This window comes from Phyllobates terribilis, unplaced genomic scaffold (genome assembly GCF_046119375.1).
Source record: "Phyllobates terribilis strain yellow unplaced genomic scaffold, ASM4611937v1 Scaffold_1__5_contigs__length_1240528914, whole genome shotgun sequence".
Taxonomy (NCBI): Eukaryota; Metazoa; Chordata; class Amphibia; order Anura; family Dendrobatidae; genus Phyllobates; species Phyllobates terribilis.
Window position 1 is genome coordinate 966,536,472 of NW_027362761.1, and position 19,402 is coordinate 966,555,873.

The following is a 19,402-nucleotide window of genomic DNA, read 5'->3' on the forward strand; positions in this document are numbered from 1 at the left end:
GACTCTCATCCAGACCTGGGTACCGAAGAACCTGTAAAAAAAAGAATAAAATAGCAAATAAAGTTTATATTCACCTGTCCGGCGGCTTCTCTCTGAATGCCGGCATCGCTTGAGGACCTGCGGTGACGTCACAGTCATGTGACCGCAGGCCCTTCACCGCTCTGTCTCGCGATATGCCGGCAGCCGGGAACCAGACAGGAACGAGCGCTGCTGCACACACCGGAGCATCGGGGGTGAGTATAGCTTTATTTGTTTTAATTTTTACGGTTCACACTGTATAAATCCATGCCGTTTGCATGGATTTATATAGTGTGACCTAGTTGTCAAGCACTTTCCAAGTGATGCTATCGCCTGGAAAGCGCTTGTCAATCTGCATGCGGAAACGCATGTGAATCCGCATGTGGATCCGCATGTATTCTGCAGGAAAAACGCATGCACAATCTGCATGCGTTTTTTCTGCCAGGGAGATGGAGAAATGCTGCAGAAATTTTCTGCTTCATTTCCGCATCGTGGGCACATAGCCTGATACAGTATATTATCTGGAAGCCAGGTCGTTATATTTACAAATTACAAAATTCCAAATATGAAGTGTTACTTTAGGACAGTACAAATACATATAATTGCCCCATAGATGTAGATATCACCATCAGAGTGCGGAGCCCCTCACTGGTGATTTTACTAAATAGGGGTTAGTGTCAAGAGTAATCATTTGGCTGTGTGCACACGATGCGTTTTTCATGCGTTTATGCTGCGGAATTTCCGCAGCGGAAACGCATCAAAAACGCATGGTAATCCGCACCCCATGGTCCCCAATGGCATTCCACAACGTCAATGCCGCAGCGTTTCTGCAGCGCAAATAAATCCGCAGCATGTTCATTAATTTTGCGGAAGCGCCGCCATTGACTTGCATTGAGACCCATAGAATCCGTGTCTGTACATTTGTACAACCGGATTCTATGCGTCTCTATGTGCGGATGGTACCCAGTTCTGGAGCAGAGGAGACTCTCTCATCCAGACCTGGGTACCATTGTACCTGTAAAAAAAAGAATAAAATAATAAATAAAGTTTATATTCACCTGTCCGGCGGCCCCTGCAGCGCTTCTCCTTCCAGGACCTGAGATGACGTCGCAGTCTCGCGAGATGCCGGCAACCCGGAAGAAGCCAGGACGAGCGCGACAGCACACGCGGCGGGGGATTGGGGGTAAGTATAGCTTTATTTTTTTATTTTTACGGTCACACTATATAAATCCATGCTGTTTGCATGGATTTATATAGTGTGACCTAGTTGTCAAGCACTTTCCAAGTGATGCTATCGCTTGGAAAGTGCTTGTCAGTCCGCATGCGGAAACACATGCGTTAACGCATGTGGGTACGCATGTGAATCCGCATGTATTCCGCATGTATTCTGCAGGAAAAACTTATGTACAATCCGCATGCGCTTTTTTCTGCCAGGGAGATGCAGAAATTTTCTGCTTCATTTCTGCATCGTGGGCACATAGCCTAAGGCTATGTGCACATGATGCAGAAATGAAGCAGAAAATTTCTGCATCATTTCTGCATCTCCCTGGCAGAAAAAACGCATGCTGATTGTGCATGCGTTTTTCCTGCAGAATACATGCGGATCCACATGCAGATTCACATGCGTTTCCGCATGCAGATTGACAAGCGCTTTCCAGGCGATTTTAGCATCACCTGGAAAGTGCTTGACAACTAGGTCACACTATATAAATCCATGCAAACAGCATGGATTTATATAGTGTGACCCGAGAGAGTGTATATACTTACCTCCGATGGCCCGCGCTGTCCTGCTCACTCCGTTCTCCCGGCTGCCGGCAACTTTGAATTGAAAGACTTGCCGACGTCAGCGTCACGTGACCCGTCACATGACTCTGACGTCACCGCAGGTCCTACAACTCACTGCAAGTGCCGGGAAGCAAGCAGGAGCGCTGCGCGGGCCGACAGATGGTAAGTATATATATATTTTTTATTTTATTCTTGTTTTTACAGCTTTTTTAATGGTACCTGGGTGTGGATGAGACTCTCCTCTCCTCCACACTCGGGTACCATCCGCACATTAGAACGCACCAATTACGCAAGTACAGATGCAGTCTTGCGGAATTGGTGCGTTCTAATGCAAGTCAATGGCGGCGAAAACGCCGCGTTTCCGCAAAATTAAATGACATGCTGCGGATTTTTGAGCGCAGCGTTTATGTGGCACCCCAGGGGTCTGGTTTCCACAGTAACAGCAATGTTATGTCTGAGAGCAGGTGGGAGGTCTCTTGGTCAGGAATCCTATGCATGCCACACCTCCTGCCCAGTCCTGGGAGGGGAAGAACTTCCCCTATATAAACCTGGGGCTGAGGCAGGGTTAGAGTGTTCAGGGGGAGAGTTCAGCCAGGAGGGCTGACAGGGAGCTGTGGCTCCGGCTGGGCCCAGCTCCTGGGCCATGCCAGAAGTAGAGACAGAGAAGAGAAGCAGCTATGGGAAGAAACAACAGGAGCTCTGTGGGAGCAGTGTTACAAGGAGTCAGGGGCTGGCAGCTGCAGAGCTCGCCCTGACTGAGAAGATTTCTTACCGGACCCGGAGTCCGAGGCTGTGGGGACTAACTCCTACCCAGCAGCAGAATCCGTCAGGCAGGGGATTTCAGGTCCTCTGGCCAAGAAACCCGAAGGCACGGTCACACGCATGGGACCAGCACCGCCGTCGTGGAGCGGAAGCTACTAGAAGGCCCCGAGTCACCGGCCATACGGGTGAGCACCACACGGTACACTCAGGGACGTGGGCTACTTATACCCGCCTCTAGCAAGGTAGCCAGAAGAGTACAGTTAGTTTGGGAGGCCTACAACTCCGCCTGGCCAGGGGAGATCCCATCTGCTCAAGGACTGACCAGGCCCCAATCGCTAGCCAGTACTCCGGGAGGGTCTATCTTTGTCACCAGTAAAGACCCTGAATCACACCGCATCGTCTCTGAGTGATTCCTGCTACCCCCATCATCCACGTCGGCTGCCCTGAGGCCATACCCCTCCCGTTGGGGGTTATACTATCACGCTGCACAATCCTACCACCGGCCTCAGCGGTCTGCCCTGCAGCAGCAGCTCCTTAGCTGTACTCAACGGGTGGCGTAGTCGTCCAACATCTACCGCTGATACATCGCCGCTCAGTTTGACTCCCTGGGCACGGACCGGGTCACCGCCACGAGACTACAACCCTCAACAGATCTGGCTCCGGGTAAGCTCCCGTGCGCGCGATGCCGCGCGACGAAGGCCCAGGGGTGCGTCAACTTTTGGCGTAGTCGGCAGGATTTCGTGCCCGCAACCACCGGGTACTGCGTGCCTGAAAAAGACTGTTCAAACTTACCTGTGGTGAAGATTCCCGCCATCCGGCGCCATCTTCCGCTTCCTTCCCGCCATCGGTGGAGTTTTCCCGCCATCCGGCGCCATCTTCAGCCTTCTTCCCGCCATACGTGGAGTTTTCCCGCCATTGGACGCCATCTTGAGGACGCCGCGCGGGAAGAAGAGGGGCGTGGACTCCGAAAGCGCGCGAGAACTGAAGCCCCGTCTCACGTCCGGACGTTGCGTAAGGTCCTGGAAGGAGCCCAGCAGACGCCGACGTCACAGGAGCGCGACGGAAGGTCCTCAACCCTGACGATCCACTGCGGAGCCGCGGCCTACGGAAGAGGATCATCGCAAGGTAGGCCACGGTCCACTAGGGGGGAGAAGGATGCCGGATACGGAGGAGAGCTTCACCGCTTCAACCCCCGCCAGCGCCACCGCTGTTGCGGTCATGCCTTTCACCATGCCCTATATCCCGGGGGCAGCCTGGCTACCCCAGTACTCAGGGGAGTCACATACCCTGCATGACTTTAGAGAAAAGCTGGATAGCCTCTTCCAGGTGTACCCCCTCACAGAGGAGCAAAAAGTGAGCATCCTGGTGGCCCAATTAACCGGGGCAGCCCAAAGGGAGGTAAAGTCCTGGCCACCTGGGAGGAGGACTGTCGCAGAGATACTAACCCAGCTAACCGAGGAGGAGCTGCAGTACTACCAATACGAGGAAAGCCAAGAGGACCCGGACGGGTCTGAGGACTACCCTCAGGAGGGAGCACAAAGAGGACATAGCTACTGAAGGGAAGTAGCGTGAATAAAGAGCTGTAAATAGTTACCCGTAAGGGTACAAGGACTGCTGCTAATTAAAATATGGTCCCCGTTGGGATTAGTGAATTGTTCCCCATGTGCCCCTATCTTAAACCAGGCTGAGGACTGTGAGCAGCCATTCCTTATCCCCACTGGCCGAGGACTGAGAGCGGCCATATCCTGTAAATAATTATGTGTTTCTAGTAATTTATGGGAGTCTTTGGTGGATTTACCGGGAATCCTTTGTACATAGTTGGAGCGTAACCCAGGACGGACTAAAGACTGTTAAGGACTCGGGGCAGGACAGACCCCTACCTGGTTACGTCTCCCTGTTTTGGTGAAATGGACACCTTGCTTTTCTTCAAAGACTGCGCCCGGTTGCGGACACGCCGTAACCATCTTTATGTGTTTTTCTTATTGTATTATTATTGTTTATACCTTGTTATGTTTTTCTAAAAAATATGTTTAGTCCCGGAGTACTAAATTTCACTAGGGGGGAATGTGGCACCCCAGGGGTCTGGTTTCCACAGTAACAGCAATGTTATGTCTGAGAGCAGGTGGGAGGTCTCTTGGTCAGGAATCCTATGCATGCCACACCTCCTGCCCAGTCCTGGGAGGGGAAGAACTTCCCCTATATAAACCTGGGGCTGAGGCAGGGTTAGAGTGTTCAGGGGGAGAGTTCAGCCAGGAGGGCTGACAGGGAGCTGTGGCTCCGGCTGGGCCCAGCTCCTGGGCCATGCCAGAAGTAGAGACAGAGAAGAGAAGCAGCTATGGGAAGAAACAACAGGAGCTCTGTGGGAGCAGTGTTACAAGGAGTCAGGGGCTGGCAGCTGCAGAGCTCGCCCTGACTGAGAAGATTTCTTACCGGACCCGGAGTCCGAGGCTGTGGGGACTAACTCCTACCCAGCAGCAGAATCCGTCAGGCAGGGGATTTCAGGTCCTCTGGCCAAGAAACCCGAAGGCACGGTCACACGCATGGGACCAGCACCGCCGTCGTGGAGCGGAAGCTACTAGAAGGCCCCGAGTCACCGGCCATACGGGTGAGCACCACACGGTACACTCAGGGACGTGGGCTACTTATACCCGCCTCTAGCAAGGTAGCCAGAAGAGTACAGTTAGTTTGGGAGGCCTACAACTCCGCCTGGCCAGGGGAGATCCCATCTGCTCAAGGACTGACCAGGCCCCAATCGCTAGCCAGTACTCCGGGAGGGTCTATCTTTGTCACCAGTAAAGACCCTGAATCACACCGCATCGTCTCTGAGTGATTCCTGCTACCCCCATCATCCACGTCGGCTGCCCTGAGGCCATACCCCTCCCGTTGGGGGTTATACTATCACGCTGCACAATCCTACCACCGGCCTCAGCGGTCTGCCCTGCAGCAGTAGCTCCTTAGCTGTACTCAACGGGTGGCGTAGTCGTCCAACATCTACCGCTGATACATCGCCGCTCAGTTTGACTCCCTGGGCACGGACCGGGTCACCGCCACGAGACTACAACCCTCAACAGATCCGTCTCCGGGTAAGCTCCCGTGCGCGCGATGCCGCGCGACGAAGGCCCAGGGGTGCGTCATTTACGCTGCGGAAAAATCCGCATCATGGGCACAGCACATGCGGATTTCAATTGGGGAACATTGCTTCCCTTCTACCATGCGTTTTTCATGCGTTTCCGCGGCGTTTACGCAACTGCAAAAACGCCGCGGAAACGCATGAAATACGCATCGTGTGAACTCAGCCTAAGGGTATGTGCACAAGATGTCTTTTAAAAATGGTCCACTCTGAAAAATGCCTAAAAAAGTACTTAAGTGCAAAAAATAATGAACATAAGCACTATAATATCGAAATGGCTTCCTGTGCGTGTTTAGTCCTTTTTAAATGTCTTTTAATGTGCTTTAAAAGCCTCAAAGCTGTTAAAAAAGTAACCTGAGCATTCTTAAGATGGCTTCCACTTGGAAGCCGCTCACTGTTGTATACATACTGTAAGGAAAACAAGACAAGAATAACACAAAGGACAGAAAAAAAACTCTCCTGGAATAACACAGCCAGTGTTTTCCTGAAGCATCATCCACTTGCAATACCTGGCTTGTACGCCAGCGTCTAAAAGACGTTGTGTGCACATATCCTTAATAACTATAATTGCCATCTGGATTGTGAAATCCCTCTCACTTTGAAAGAGCGAGATCTTGCACCGACCCAGTATTGTACTTTACTAAGCTGTTACTGAATGGTAACACTTCTAATGATGATACCCTTTGATAACATATTAGTAAAGAAGGCAGTACTGTTAGAGTGAGATCTTGCTCTTTCACTGTGAGAGGGGCGGCAGAGGGTTGTGAGATGTACATCAGGATATTTTCCTTGAGCTGTATAACGCATTGGGAAAACATTCCTGGAATGCCCATTTAATTACATCTAGCAAGGAAAGATCCATAAACCCAAATTTATGTTATGCATCATACAAATGGTTTGCCTGGAATAATTATTAATTATTAATAAGAAGAACATTCTACTCTGTATAAAGTAGTTCTACAAGAATGCAATTTGTCTGCTTGTTATATAAACAAATAATTTTCATCTCACTTTACATAAATCAGGAAATTAACCCCTTTCTGACGTCGGGTGTAATAATACGTATCTGCACCATGGGCCAATTTGACCAGATACGTATTATTATGCCTTAGCTTTAATGCGGCACTGGGACTTCAGTCGCGGTGAGCGCATTAAATTTCCGGCGCCATCTTACTGTACCTTGGGGTAGATGGCGTCGTCTTCCTGGGGGGTGTCGCCACCCCCCCTCCCCCGCAGCCACGATCGCTGTGATTGGCTGTTCAATTCTGATTGCCTGTAACAGTGATGTGCAGCCTAGAATCGGTGCTCCTAAGAGCATCAATCCTAGGCTGTTGCCTAGCACCACTCTGGGGGCCTGCCAGCCAGCCATGGCCCCAACCCGGCCTGTGACGTGCCTGTCACCGCCCCCATGACCCCCTGTGATGTCTGCACAGGCCCCAGCTGGCTCTGATTGGAGCGATCGATGATGACATACCAGCGTCCCTCTCTTCAAGAGGGTCAGATACAGAATCAAGCAATCCATTATCTGTATAAACTGTGTGAGAGTACCTCAGGGTACACTCACAAGTTTAGAGTTTACAAAGGGAAGAACTCCCGGATTGAACCCCCTGAATGCCCCCCTATTCTGGGAGTGAGTGGGAAAATTGTGTGGCATTTTATCCAGCACCCACTGCTGGATAAAGGTTATCACCTCTACGTGGATAACTTTTATACCAGCGTCCCTCTCTTCAAGTCCTTTTCTGTGCGAGGTACCGCAGTCTGCGGTACTGTCCACAAAAATCAGAGAGGCCTCCCAAAGACGCTAATTGGGCAGATGCTCAGAAGGAGTCAAAGCAGAGCCCAATGTAGCAACCACCTGCTGGTGATCAAGTACAATGACAAGAGGGATGTCCTTTTCTTGACCACCATACATGGTGATGGCTGCACCCTCAGCACTGTACGAGGTTCCACTACACAGGTCGTCAAACCAGACTGTGTAGTGGGGTACAACAAGTACATGGGGGGAGTTGATCTCTCTGATCAAGTCCTCCAGTCATACAGTGCTTTGAGAAAGGCCAAGGTATGGTATAAGAAGCTGGCCATGCACATCGTACAGATGGCAATGCACAACACTTTCCTTCTATCATGATGTGCAGGCCAAACTTCTACGTCGTACCTTCAGTTCCAGGAGGTAGTGATCAAGGCCCTGATATTTGGCAGTGGTGACAGAGTGGGCCACAGTACTTCCGGAACTGAAGGACCTCGAATTGTACCAGGCCAGCATTTCCCGGGGGACGTCCCTCAAAGTGGAAAAAAGGTAAGTCACAAAAGAAGTGCCGAGTGTGTTACTGAAGGGGAATACGTAAGGACACCATTTACCAATGTGACACCTGCCCCGACAAACCTGGCCTGTGCATGAAAGAATGTTTCAGAAGGTACCATACTTCCATGCACTACTACATTAATTTCTGACTTATGACAACCTGACGAACACTACACAACTGATGTAGTGTTTTGTCAGGTTGTCCTACGTCAGTTGTGTAGTGTTCGTCAGGTTGTCCTACACTACTGACGTATGACACTACATTATAAAATTCACAAATCGGGTATCCGTTCCAAAAAGGGGGCATTTGTTGGGCATTTCCACTGTTTAGGCACATCAGGGGCTCTCCAAACACGATATAGCGTCCGCTGTCAATTCCAGCGAGTTTTGCGTTGAAAACGTCAAAGGGTGTTCCTTCCCTTCTGAGTGCCCAAACAATGGCTTTCCCCCACATATGTGGTATCAACGTACTCAGGAGAAACTGCACAACAACTTTTGGGGTCCAATTTCTCCTGTTACCTTTGTGAAAATAAAAAAATTGGGGTCTAAAGTAAAATTTTAATAGCAGTGAAGAACGTGGAGGGTTAATAAACATCTTGAATGTGGTTTTGAGCACCTTGAGGGCTGCAGTTTTTAGAATGGTGCATTTTTGGGTATTTTCTGTCACATAGACTCCTCAAAGTGACTTCAAATGTGTTGTGATCCCTAAAAGAAATGGTTTTGTAAATTTTGTTGTAAAAATGAGAAATTGCTGGTCAACTTTTCACTCTTATAACTCCCTTACAAAAAAAATTTTGGTTCCAAAATTGTGCTGATATGAAGTAGACATGTGGAAAATGTTATTTATTCACTATTTTGTGTGACATATCTCTATGATTTAAGGGCATGAAAATTCAAATTTTGAAAATTGCAAAATTTTAAAAATTTTCGCCAAATTTCCAATTTTTGCACAAATAAATACAAGTCATATTGAAGAAATTTTACCACTATCATGAAGTACAATATGTCACGAAAAAAATGATCTCAAAATCAATGGGATCCGTTGAATTACCTCATAAATTGACAGTGGTCAGAATTGTAAAAATTTGCCAGGTTATTAACGTGCAAACCACCATCGGGAGTAAAGGGGTTAAATAGATTTCATAGACTGGTAAGATTTGAAAAACTCAGATTAACATATGATCTTTGCATTTATCAATTTGAGAGTTGTACCAAAAAAGCAAGTTATCCCTTATCCTTATCTCCAGGGATCCTGAGATCGGGACTATGGGACCTGAAGGTATGCATGCATGGCCTATGCTCCATTCATTATCTATCAGACTGCCAGGTACAGTCCTCATCTTTATCTGACGGTCCCATAGTCAATTAATGGACCTGAGTTCGTGCATGTGCACCTCTGCCCTATTCAGGTTGGAGCTGCAGTACCTCAATCTCGTGGTCCTTGGCGGTACTAGCAGTCGAATCCCCAGGGAACAGCAAATTATACCCTAACACACGAGCAGGAAATAACTCACTCTTTTGGGAAAAAACCTTTAACAGTAAATATTTGTCAATTTTAAAAATGAGAAGTTTGAAAACCTAGTAAATCTGAACAAATGGTAAGGTCGAACCTTTGGAATTATGCCCTTGAAGCCGCACAGTGAAATGGTCTCCATAAAAATAATGCCGTTGTCATCTCATTTTAATGATTATTTCCCCATCGACTCAGATGAAAATAAACAACAAATTGAGCTTTAAATCACCCTCCATTGGCCTAGTGCTACCCCTTGCTGCCGTTCAATCTTTGTTTATCGGCTGCAATAGTGATGTCGTGCAACAGCAAAACATAGAGCTCAGCGGTCCTGACAATGTAGACAGCGCAAGCCGCAGAGCTGAGTGATTGGTTACAGTGCTGTCAATGTGACATCACAACTGTAGCTGATCAACAATGACTGGAACAGCAGTGAGAGGCAGCACTGGGTCCGGTGATTGTAAAAACTCAATTTGTATTAATTTTGCATCCTAATCTTTGAAATGGGACAGCTCACTTAAAGTGGTTGTCTGGTCAAAAGTGATAAGTCTGCAGTCACTCTGTGTGGCTGCAGTCTTATGAATCCCCCCAGCGCAGGCAGTGTGCACTGCAGGGATTCGTCGATGAGACCCAGGACCGGAAGCTATGTATATGTTATAAATACCCCCAGCCATTCAGCGCCACCTTTCTCCATACACTTGTATGGAGCGAGGCCATGCCCCGTTTAGTGATGTGAATGGCCAGTGGGCGCGTCCAACTAGAAAGCGCGGCCTCGCTCAATACAAGTGTATGGAGAGCGAGGCCACACCCACTGGGCGGGGTATGTATAACATATACATACCCTCCGTTACCGGGTCTCATACCGGCGAATCCCCACAGCGCACATTGTGTGCGCTGCGGGGATTAATAGGTCTGCAGTGACACCGAGTGACTGCAGACTAATCACTTTTGACCGGACAATCAATTTAACTCCTCTCACCTGCAGAACAAAATGAGATTCAGTATACTTGATCATCATTGATAAGTATTCTAGTAGATTTGAGTACAACAAAATGTTATGCAGCAAGATTTTGGGCCTACAGAGTGCTACAAGTAAACAACAATCCACCTTTTGCAGCATAGTTTCGAGTGACATAATCCAGTCCTTAAACTGTCATGTAGGTCACAACAAGCCATGTTGTTTTATTCAAAGGGTATCTCAATTGTGGCACATTTGGGAATTGACAGTTCAAGGCCAAAATTTATATCAGGAAATATTGAGATAATTGAATCTATACTAATCCCTGATACATTCCTGTTATTATAAGCCCTCTCTTTTAGGCTACATGCACACCTTGTGTATTTGTTGAGTTTTTTACCTCAGTATTTATAAGCCAAAATCAGGAGTGGAGCAATCAGAGGAACAGTATAATAGAAACACGTCATCACTTCTGTATTTATCATCCACTCCTGGTTTTGGCTTACAAATACTGATGTAAAAAACTCACCAAATACTGAACTTGTGCACGTGGCCTTGGTTTTTGAAGCACTCCTAGAAAAAAAAGTGAACTGAAACCACAAAGAAGTAAAACGTACCATTTTCCCACTGTAGGCCATCATCACACTTACTATATTTCAAGACTGTTGTACTTTAAATATTATCTGCTGATGGTTTTGAAAGGTAGCGGAAGCCAACTGCTTAGCTTGTATCTGCCATGCTTTATGGAAACATGGTGGCTCAGTGGTTAGCACTGTAGCCTTGCAGTGCTAGGGGCTTGGGTTCAAACCAGCATGGTGCCTCAGTGGGTAGCACTGCAGCCTTGCAGCACTGGGGTCCTGGGTTAAAATCCCACCAATGACAATATCTGCAAGGAGTTTGTATGTTCTCCCTGTGTTTGTGTGGATTTCCTCCGGGTTCTTCAGTTTCCTTCCATACTGATATGTCATTTAGACTGTGAGCCCCAATGGGGACAGTGATGATGTTTGGAAAGTGATGAGGAAATAATGGCGCTGTATAAGTCAAATAAATCAATAAACTGTTGTGTATGATGTTCGGACATCATATACAACAGTTATCCGGGGGCCGGATATATCATTGGTGCAACCTGTGCAGTCGCACAGGGGCCCAAGAGGTAAGGAGGCCCACATGCACTTCCAAAGCAGCAAGCAGCTTCTGTCAGAACTAATGGACTTCCCAAGGGGCCCATACAATGTTCTTGCACAGGGGCCCTTTTCTATCTGTGTCCGCCAATATGTTATGCACAATGAAGAAATGTTGACATATGGACTTAAAGAAATTGTCCAGTACTTTTTATTATCTCCCCAATGTATTCACCCTGTGCCTATAAGTGGTTTTGTAATTACCTTCTGTTGCAGGTTCTGCCTGTGAGCAGCGCTATAGCTGGCCGCTAACAGGCATCATGTGACTCCCGGCTGCAACCGACTTTTTCTTCCGCTGACGTCTCGTCAAGTGAGGCGTGACATCAGTGACGCGGTGGATGCTGGGCTGTGGGCGAGGTTACCCCGCTCGTCACACCCAGCATCCACCGCACGCTTTCCCAATGAATGAGGAGAGGGAGAGCTCGGTGGATGCTGGGTGTGACGTACGGGGTAACCCCACCCACAGCCAATCACTCACCGTGGAACGCAGCACTGAGTCACACCCGGCTGCATCCGAAATTTGATGTGACCTCAGCGGATGTCAGAGCCGGCTGCAGTCAGGGGTCACGTGATGCCTGTGAGCAGCCAGTTATAGCGCCGCTCACAGGCAAGTAGAACAACCAGAGGTATTTGCAAAAACACTTGTAGGCACAGGGTAAATACATTGGGGAGATAATAAAAAGCACTGGACTGCCCTTGTGTGTATATTTTCCCAGACAGTTGTCATTGGTATAAGAAATCTGTCTCCTACTTAGGGCTCCCGATTAGAGTTTTACAACTGATAAGGTTTTGTTAATTATGCCACCCTTTAATTATGCCACCCTTGCCCATATCTCTGTTTTTCTCTAAATTAACTGTATTTAACAAGAATGACCATCACAATTATTCTGCTCTTCGTCTGGATGTTTTGTAAATTGGGTCACAGGTGTAAACCCCTTTCACAATCTGCACATTTTTGTGAAATTATTTCTTTTATTGAGATTGCCTTTCTACTGTAATTACCAATTATGGTAATTAGTTGTCCATTTCCTTGGGATAACTCATTGCATTTATTTCTATGACGCAGATCCTTCTTGGAAATGGATCTCTTTCTATTAGACACCCCAAAAAAAGCTTATGAAAAGATGTTGCTAGGCTATTATGTTTTATCCATGACATTTAAATAATTTTAAAGTAATTTTTTGTCTTCATCTTTGTTGAACTCAATTAAATGTTCTACATTTTTTTAGAAGGGATTAGATAAGTGAAGTCTGTTTTCTCTGCTGATGCGCTAATGGCTCCTTTTATGTTTTAATTCCAACAGTGGTATGGAGATTTTCGCATTACATGCATGGTTTTAAAGAAGAAAGACTTAATCTAGATTTGGAATTATTTTATTTTAGAATTCTTTCTATTTTTCTGATTTTATCTATTCTTATTGTTGCCATGGATTAGACTGTGTGACATTTTCTGATAAGTTGATACTGCAGTTTGTCACAAAAATTGTGAATATATATATTATAATATATAAATGCTGTATGTATGAAGCAAAAAAATCAGAATATGAAGGCTGCAGCTAATCAATGGCTGACGGTCACGTGACTCCCCCTGGATGTTGATGTACTGAGACCAGTGGGGGACACAGTAGCAAATGTGGTCAGCCTGGGAAGTGAGTGTAGGATTTTTCTTAATTTACTTACCCTGGGCCTATTGACAGTAAAACTCTCCATACACATGAGACTGTCTGCAGACCGTCTAATTTGTATGGGGCGTCCCCTGGAACAATTGATTGTTGGTGGCGTTAAGGTTCTGGTGTGCCTTATTTTGAACTGATGATACTTTTGTTCTCCCTGAGATAAGCCATTGTCAGAGTTGTAGAGAACACAGGAGCGCTTGTCGAAATGAGCGTTCCTGTGAATGTGACAGGTGGCCAAGATGGCTGCCAGACGTACGATAACCCATCTAATGTGTATGGCGGGCTTAACTTTAAAAATACAGGAAAACTTTAAAAGTAGGGATGTTCGGGTTCGTTGGGTTCAGCCAAACATTAAAAAAAAGGTTGAAAAGAAGAACGAAACTCCTTTATATAGCAGGTGCATGGATAGGGTCCCAAACCTTATAATACGCCACAGCTACTATAGCGACGCAGGTCGCCATTGTGCCACCACACCAGGCATATAATCCTGAGCCCAGGAATATAGGAGCTGCTATTTGAATTGTGATCAACCCGGATCTTGATTCCATGCATTTATGCATTTTATGAAATTTTATATCTCTAGTGTATAATCTGAAGAAGGTCACACAGACTGAAACGTCAAACAACACTTTTATACACTATTCTCTGATCCAAAATAAAATTCTTCTATTGAGTGCCGGATTCCACAGGTTTTTGTATTAAAAAACTGTGTGACAGCGCGAGAAACACAGGCTCTGATCGGCAGTAAGTTCGTTACCACCGGTCAGAGCGCCTTGGTTCCCAAGCTATCATACAAATGACAGCGTGAGCCAGTAGCTGTGACCGTCGGTAAAAAGGTTACGCTGGTCACAGGTGTCGGCTGATGAGAGTACTACTTGCTGATAGCAGCGAGAGAAGGTGCCGCTGATGAGAGTATTCACCAGCTGGTTCCTGTGCAATAAATAAATAAAATAAAAAATTGACGTGGGGTCTTTTCTATTCTGCTAACCAGCGTAAAACCAACAGCTGTGGACTGCAGCCCCCAGCTGTCGGCGTTATCTTGGCTTTTTTTAAATTATTTAAATAAATAAATAAACAGAATGGGGTTCCACCCATTTTTGACAACCAGCCAAGCTAAAGCATACAGCTGGAGGCTGGTATTCTCAGACTGGGAAGGGGCCCTAGATATTGGCTCTCCACAGCCTAAAAATAGCAACCCACAACTTTACCCTGCTCTTCTCACTTGCCCTGGTGTGATGGCAAGTGGGGTAATAGTTGTGGGATTGATGTCAACTGTTTTATACAGTAGAGCTGATCTGTCTTGATCTGAATCAAGCTCTGCTGTGAAGTAAAACACTTCTTATAGATCTCTGCAGGATGGTTTTCTCTTTGCCTCTGTCTGTTCCCTTCCCAGTTCCTCACTCCCCCTCAGCTCTCCCCTCTCCATAGAGGATAATGTGCTGTGCCACTGCACACTGCAGACAATCTCCTCTGAGCAAGATAGATTTGAGCTGCTTTTTCACCATATTTGGCAAGTTGAGGAAGCATTGGAGAGGAGAAGAAGTGGCTGATAAGTGTGAAGGAAGTTGATTTATCTAATTAAATACACTACATACATTATATACATTGGGCAGCACAGCCTCTCAGTGGTTAGCACTGCAGCCTTGCAGCGCTGGCGTCCTGAATTCTAATCCCACCAAGGACAACATCTGCAAGGAGTTTGTATGTTCTCCCCATGTTTGCGTGGGTTTCCTCTGAGTGCTCTTTTTTCCTCCCACACTCCAAGGACATACTGATAGGAAATCCAGATTGCGAGCCCAAAGGGGACAATGATGATGATGTCTTATGTCGCTATAAGTATGTAAAATAAATAAATTACAAAGTTTCTTATACTCACCTGTACTATTGATTCATGCAAAGTTTGTTGAAAGTAGATATCCTTTGTAAGACTTTACCTTGGCAAAACTTTGAGAAATGAGCTTTAGATGAATTATTTGCTGATTTGTGTAATCTCTTATTACTTTACGTGTAAAAAGGTTACCAATAAGAGGATGTTATATATTTTTTATGTAGTTTGCACACGCTAAAAAAGGAAACCAGTCCAATGGGAGTCTAAACAGCTACATATTTCACAGTTTACAACTGGGAGTCGTTGGAGCATAATTTTGTTATTATATATTTTATTCTCTATATATTATAATTTTTGAGAAAAATTCAAATTTTTGACAATTTTCTAACGGATTGGATAAGTTTTCTGTACGTTGTGCATAGTAGGGATTGTACGGGCAGTAGAGGCCTATTCCTTAGGTGAACATACAGTGTAAATCTTTTCCTCTGTTGAATAGAAATCTGCCTGATCTGTTCCTTTATTGTACATGGCAATACCTGGTTGCTAAGTGACATTCAGTCCTTATGGTGAGACTTCAAGGTCTATCATGAGTAAGCACAAATCGTTACTGTGTGTTTGTATGGAACTGAAAGCTGAGACATGGAGTATATGATATGCCTTTGTTCTGTCTGTACACAGGAGCACTCCAGGTGTAACTATCTCGACACAAAAGTAACATTCAGAAGACAATGACCTAAGGAAGACGGACCCAAGCGGAGCATGGCTTAGTGATCCAAGTCTCCAAAACACATCATGGCCCAGATCTTCAGTGTCAGCAAGCCTCCTCAAACTATCAACCTTCAGGAGGTCGACCCTGAGACGTGTGCTATAGTATTTAAGAACCACTGGGCTCAGGTAAAGGGATTCGGGAAGAAATCTTTGTTTTGCAGATTGCGCTATGTCGCCTGGATTAAAGTTGTAGATAAAGTGTTAAGCACAGAATATTAAGAAAATTATTGTGTTTAACAATGTCTTATTGTGTTTTAATGTCATTTTTTTATTATAAAGCTCAATAGAATAGAAAGCTGCATACGCAAAGACAGCCAATTACACACAGTGGAAAGAGCAAAGTAAGATCCTGTAATCATACATACAGTAAAATATACAACCAGGCTGTGTAACCTCGGGCAAACAAGGTATCTAATCTTATTGTGCCCATGGTTTCCCATGGCACACCTGAGGCACCTAGATTAACTGGATTATAGATTGCTTTGATGGTTTTTTTTCTTCTGCAGCATGGAATGACATTGGAATTAAGTAGCTTGAATAAACAGGAACACTAAAAATAGAAAATGCACACAGTAAAGAAAACATATCCCCGAGATTCCTTCTTCTAATATCTTCCTTTAAAGGTGTCTGTCAGATCAAACTGGCTGTATAAACTAAGATCATAGCCTTGTAGGCAATATAGTCCCTATAAAAACAACACCTTTAGGGCTCGCTCACATCACCGTATTAATTGAACGAGTGCTATCCGATTTTTTTATTGGATACCACTCGGACCAATGATCTGTAATGGGGCAGTGCTGATCAATGTTTTTTTCTCATATCGATTCGGCATGAGAATAAAAACCACAGCATGCTGTGATTTGATGCATAAATTGGACAAAACTTGCCCAACCAAGTCTATGGGTGTATGGAAAACATCGAACTGCACTTGGATGACATCTGAGTGCAGTCTGATTTCTGTGAACTCACAGAACGGAGAAGATGGAGAAATTTTGTTCTCCATCTTCTCCTCACATTGTGCTCCGATTCTCGCATCCGAGATAATCAGATCACACTATGCTGACACTGATCAGAGTTTGATCAGAGTGTCATTAGCATAATCGACCCGATCCTCCCGGATGAGAGAATCTACAGTCGTGTGACCCTATGCTTAGTGTTGTAATTGCTGCCTCTTGTTCTGCAGAAACAAATCTGCTACTTAGGGTGTTCGGTGCACTGGTTTTGTATGCACCTGCCTTGTTCACTGATGATTGACAGCTCAGTTTGCATAGAATGAGAATAATCTGCAGAGGAAGCTAAGGCAAGCCAGTGCTATCAATCTTAGTGGGGGAGGCAAGGACATGCACATCCACTGGGTTGAACAATACACTTAGCATCTTGGTCACGCCATGGGTGCATCAATCACCCTAATTAGCATATCTGATTACATTTCTGTTTCTGCATAAAGAAGGCTGCAATTAGAAAGGAGCTATTTTTTTATAAGTGCTTTATCCCCTATAAGGCAACATGCTTAGGTTATACTGCTAGTTTGGCCTGAAAGACTACCTTTAAGTGTAAATAATTGATTTAAAATATAGATTTCCTTTTGGCCATTTCCGTTTGTCTCTTTACTGGAATCTAAACTTTTCTAGATTGAATTTAGATCAACTACACTAAGGAAAATATCAAACAGTGAGATGATATGCAGTAATAATGTAGTAAGTCTACATATGGAGGCATATTTAATAATATATTTATATACGTTTTCTGACATACATTAAAAATATATAGTTTGGGCCAAACTCCTTATTAATGAAGCCCATGCCCATCCAATATATTTCTATGTGGAATGGGCTGTGAGCTGCATGATTTATTATTGACGACTTCCTGACACTTCTGTAATTCTTTAAAGTGCAGTTTGTATTTTATTCCAGATTCATGTTCACCCAGCTTGTGAATCAGGCACACACAGTACAAAGGAAAATATCCTGGCACAATTCACTCACAAAAGGGTTATACTGGCATGCTGCTTGTATGGTGTGCAAGCATTAACCCCTTAAGGATGTGCCCATTTTGGGCATATAGAACAAAGTAATTTTTTTTGTTTTTTTTATTGCCACATTCCAGGGGCCACGGTATTTTTATTCATTGATACAGCGAGGGCTGTTTTTGAGAGTAACAGCATTTTTGGTGCATAGAACTTATTAAGTTTTATTACATTTTTCTAAGAAGAAATAGGAAAAACAGCCGTTCTGTTGTTGTTTTTCTGTGTTGTATATTTTCAGCTATTCATGTGCTGCACAAATAGGGTATTGACTTTTCTACTGTGGGTAAGAACAATTATGATAATACCAAATTTTACATAGTTTTATTTATGATTTCTTACTACTGTCCAATAAATCCACTGTTAGAATATGGTGACATAAATTTTTTTTTTTTTTCAGAGAGCCATAAGTTTTACAATTTTTGCCAATGAAGCTGTATGAAGGACATCATTTGCCTCTAACAGCCGCGAGTGGAATTGAGCTTGGCCCGCTGCTGTTAACCAGTTAGATGCCACTGACAATCTGTGTCAATGAAATTTACAGTACGTGGCCTGGGGGCGGGCACGTTGTTCTAACCGCCCATCTGTTCCCACGTGATGCGATCGCATGGTGCCGATGGGTTGTCATGACAGCCAGGGGTCTGCTGAAGACTGCATAAGGGGACTCCAAAATACAGCAAAAAGAAACATTTTTAAAAACAGAGAAGCCGGGGAGAATGAGCCGCTCCGGAGCTGCAGCTCAGTGAGTGACAGGACACCGCTCCTGAGCTGCAGCTCCGGAGCGGCTCATTCTCCCTGGCTTCTCTGCAGCAGCGGTCGCATGGATGACAGCAGGGGACATCTAGGAGAAGTGAGTATAAGGATTTTATTATTTTATTCTTAATTTTACAGGTGGGACACTGATAGTACACTACTACTACCCTCATCATGGTCCCCTCTGGTGCTGATCACAGCGCCGGCAGGGAACTATAATGATGGCAGCGTTCAGCACCGGTGCATGGGAAGAGAGGTACCTGTAGCGCTGATTCCCAGGCGCCCGTCTGTGTGATCCAGATGCGGCACACGGATGCCACACGTAAAACACACACGGGCACACGGAGCACAGATATCTCCGGTACCGGAAATATCTGGACGTGTGAAACTGGCCTAAGTCCCACATGCACAGCTGTCAGGCTAAAATGTGTAACCCCGCCCTCATTGCTACATCTACAGCAGAGAATACAGGGATTCTATCACAACTGCACCAAGCAGTCCAGCAAGTGACACACACATCCCTAGAATCAGGCTCTCTGCCCCTACATCATAGCTCTCAGATTACATAGCAAAAACATGCTGACAGATTCACTTTAAAAGCAAAACCCCAAAAATAATTGTGGAATTGCACTTTTCTCCTTCCCCCATGACGGCACCACGGAGAGAGGGGATCCGCCCTTCAAGGACAGGAAACCTACAGATAAAAGGG

The 19,402-nt window shown here is 45.5% G+C and overlaps 1 protein-coding gene across 2 annotated transcripts in view; it reads left to right on the forward strand.

The window, feature by feature from the left end:
- Nucleotides 1-19,402, forward strand: part of FHIP1A (FHF complex subunit HOOK interacting protein 1A) — a 412,196-nt gene that overhangs the window by 115,093 nt on the left and 277,701 nt on the right. For both annotated transcript variants that reach the window (XM_073642529.1, XM_073642528.1), the window contains one exon: nt 15,828-16,043. In XM_073642529.1, the coding sequence (XP_073498630.1) occupies nt 15,942-16,043 (102 nt within the window). In that variant the 5' untranslated portion in view covers nt 15,828-15,941. The remainder of the gene's footprint in view (nt 1-15,827; nt 16,044-19,402) is intronic.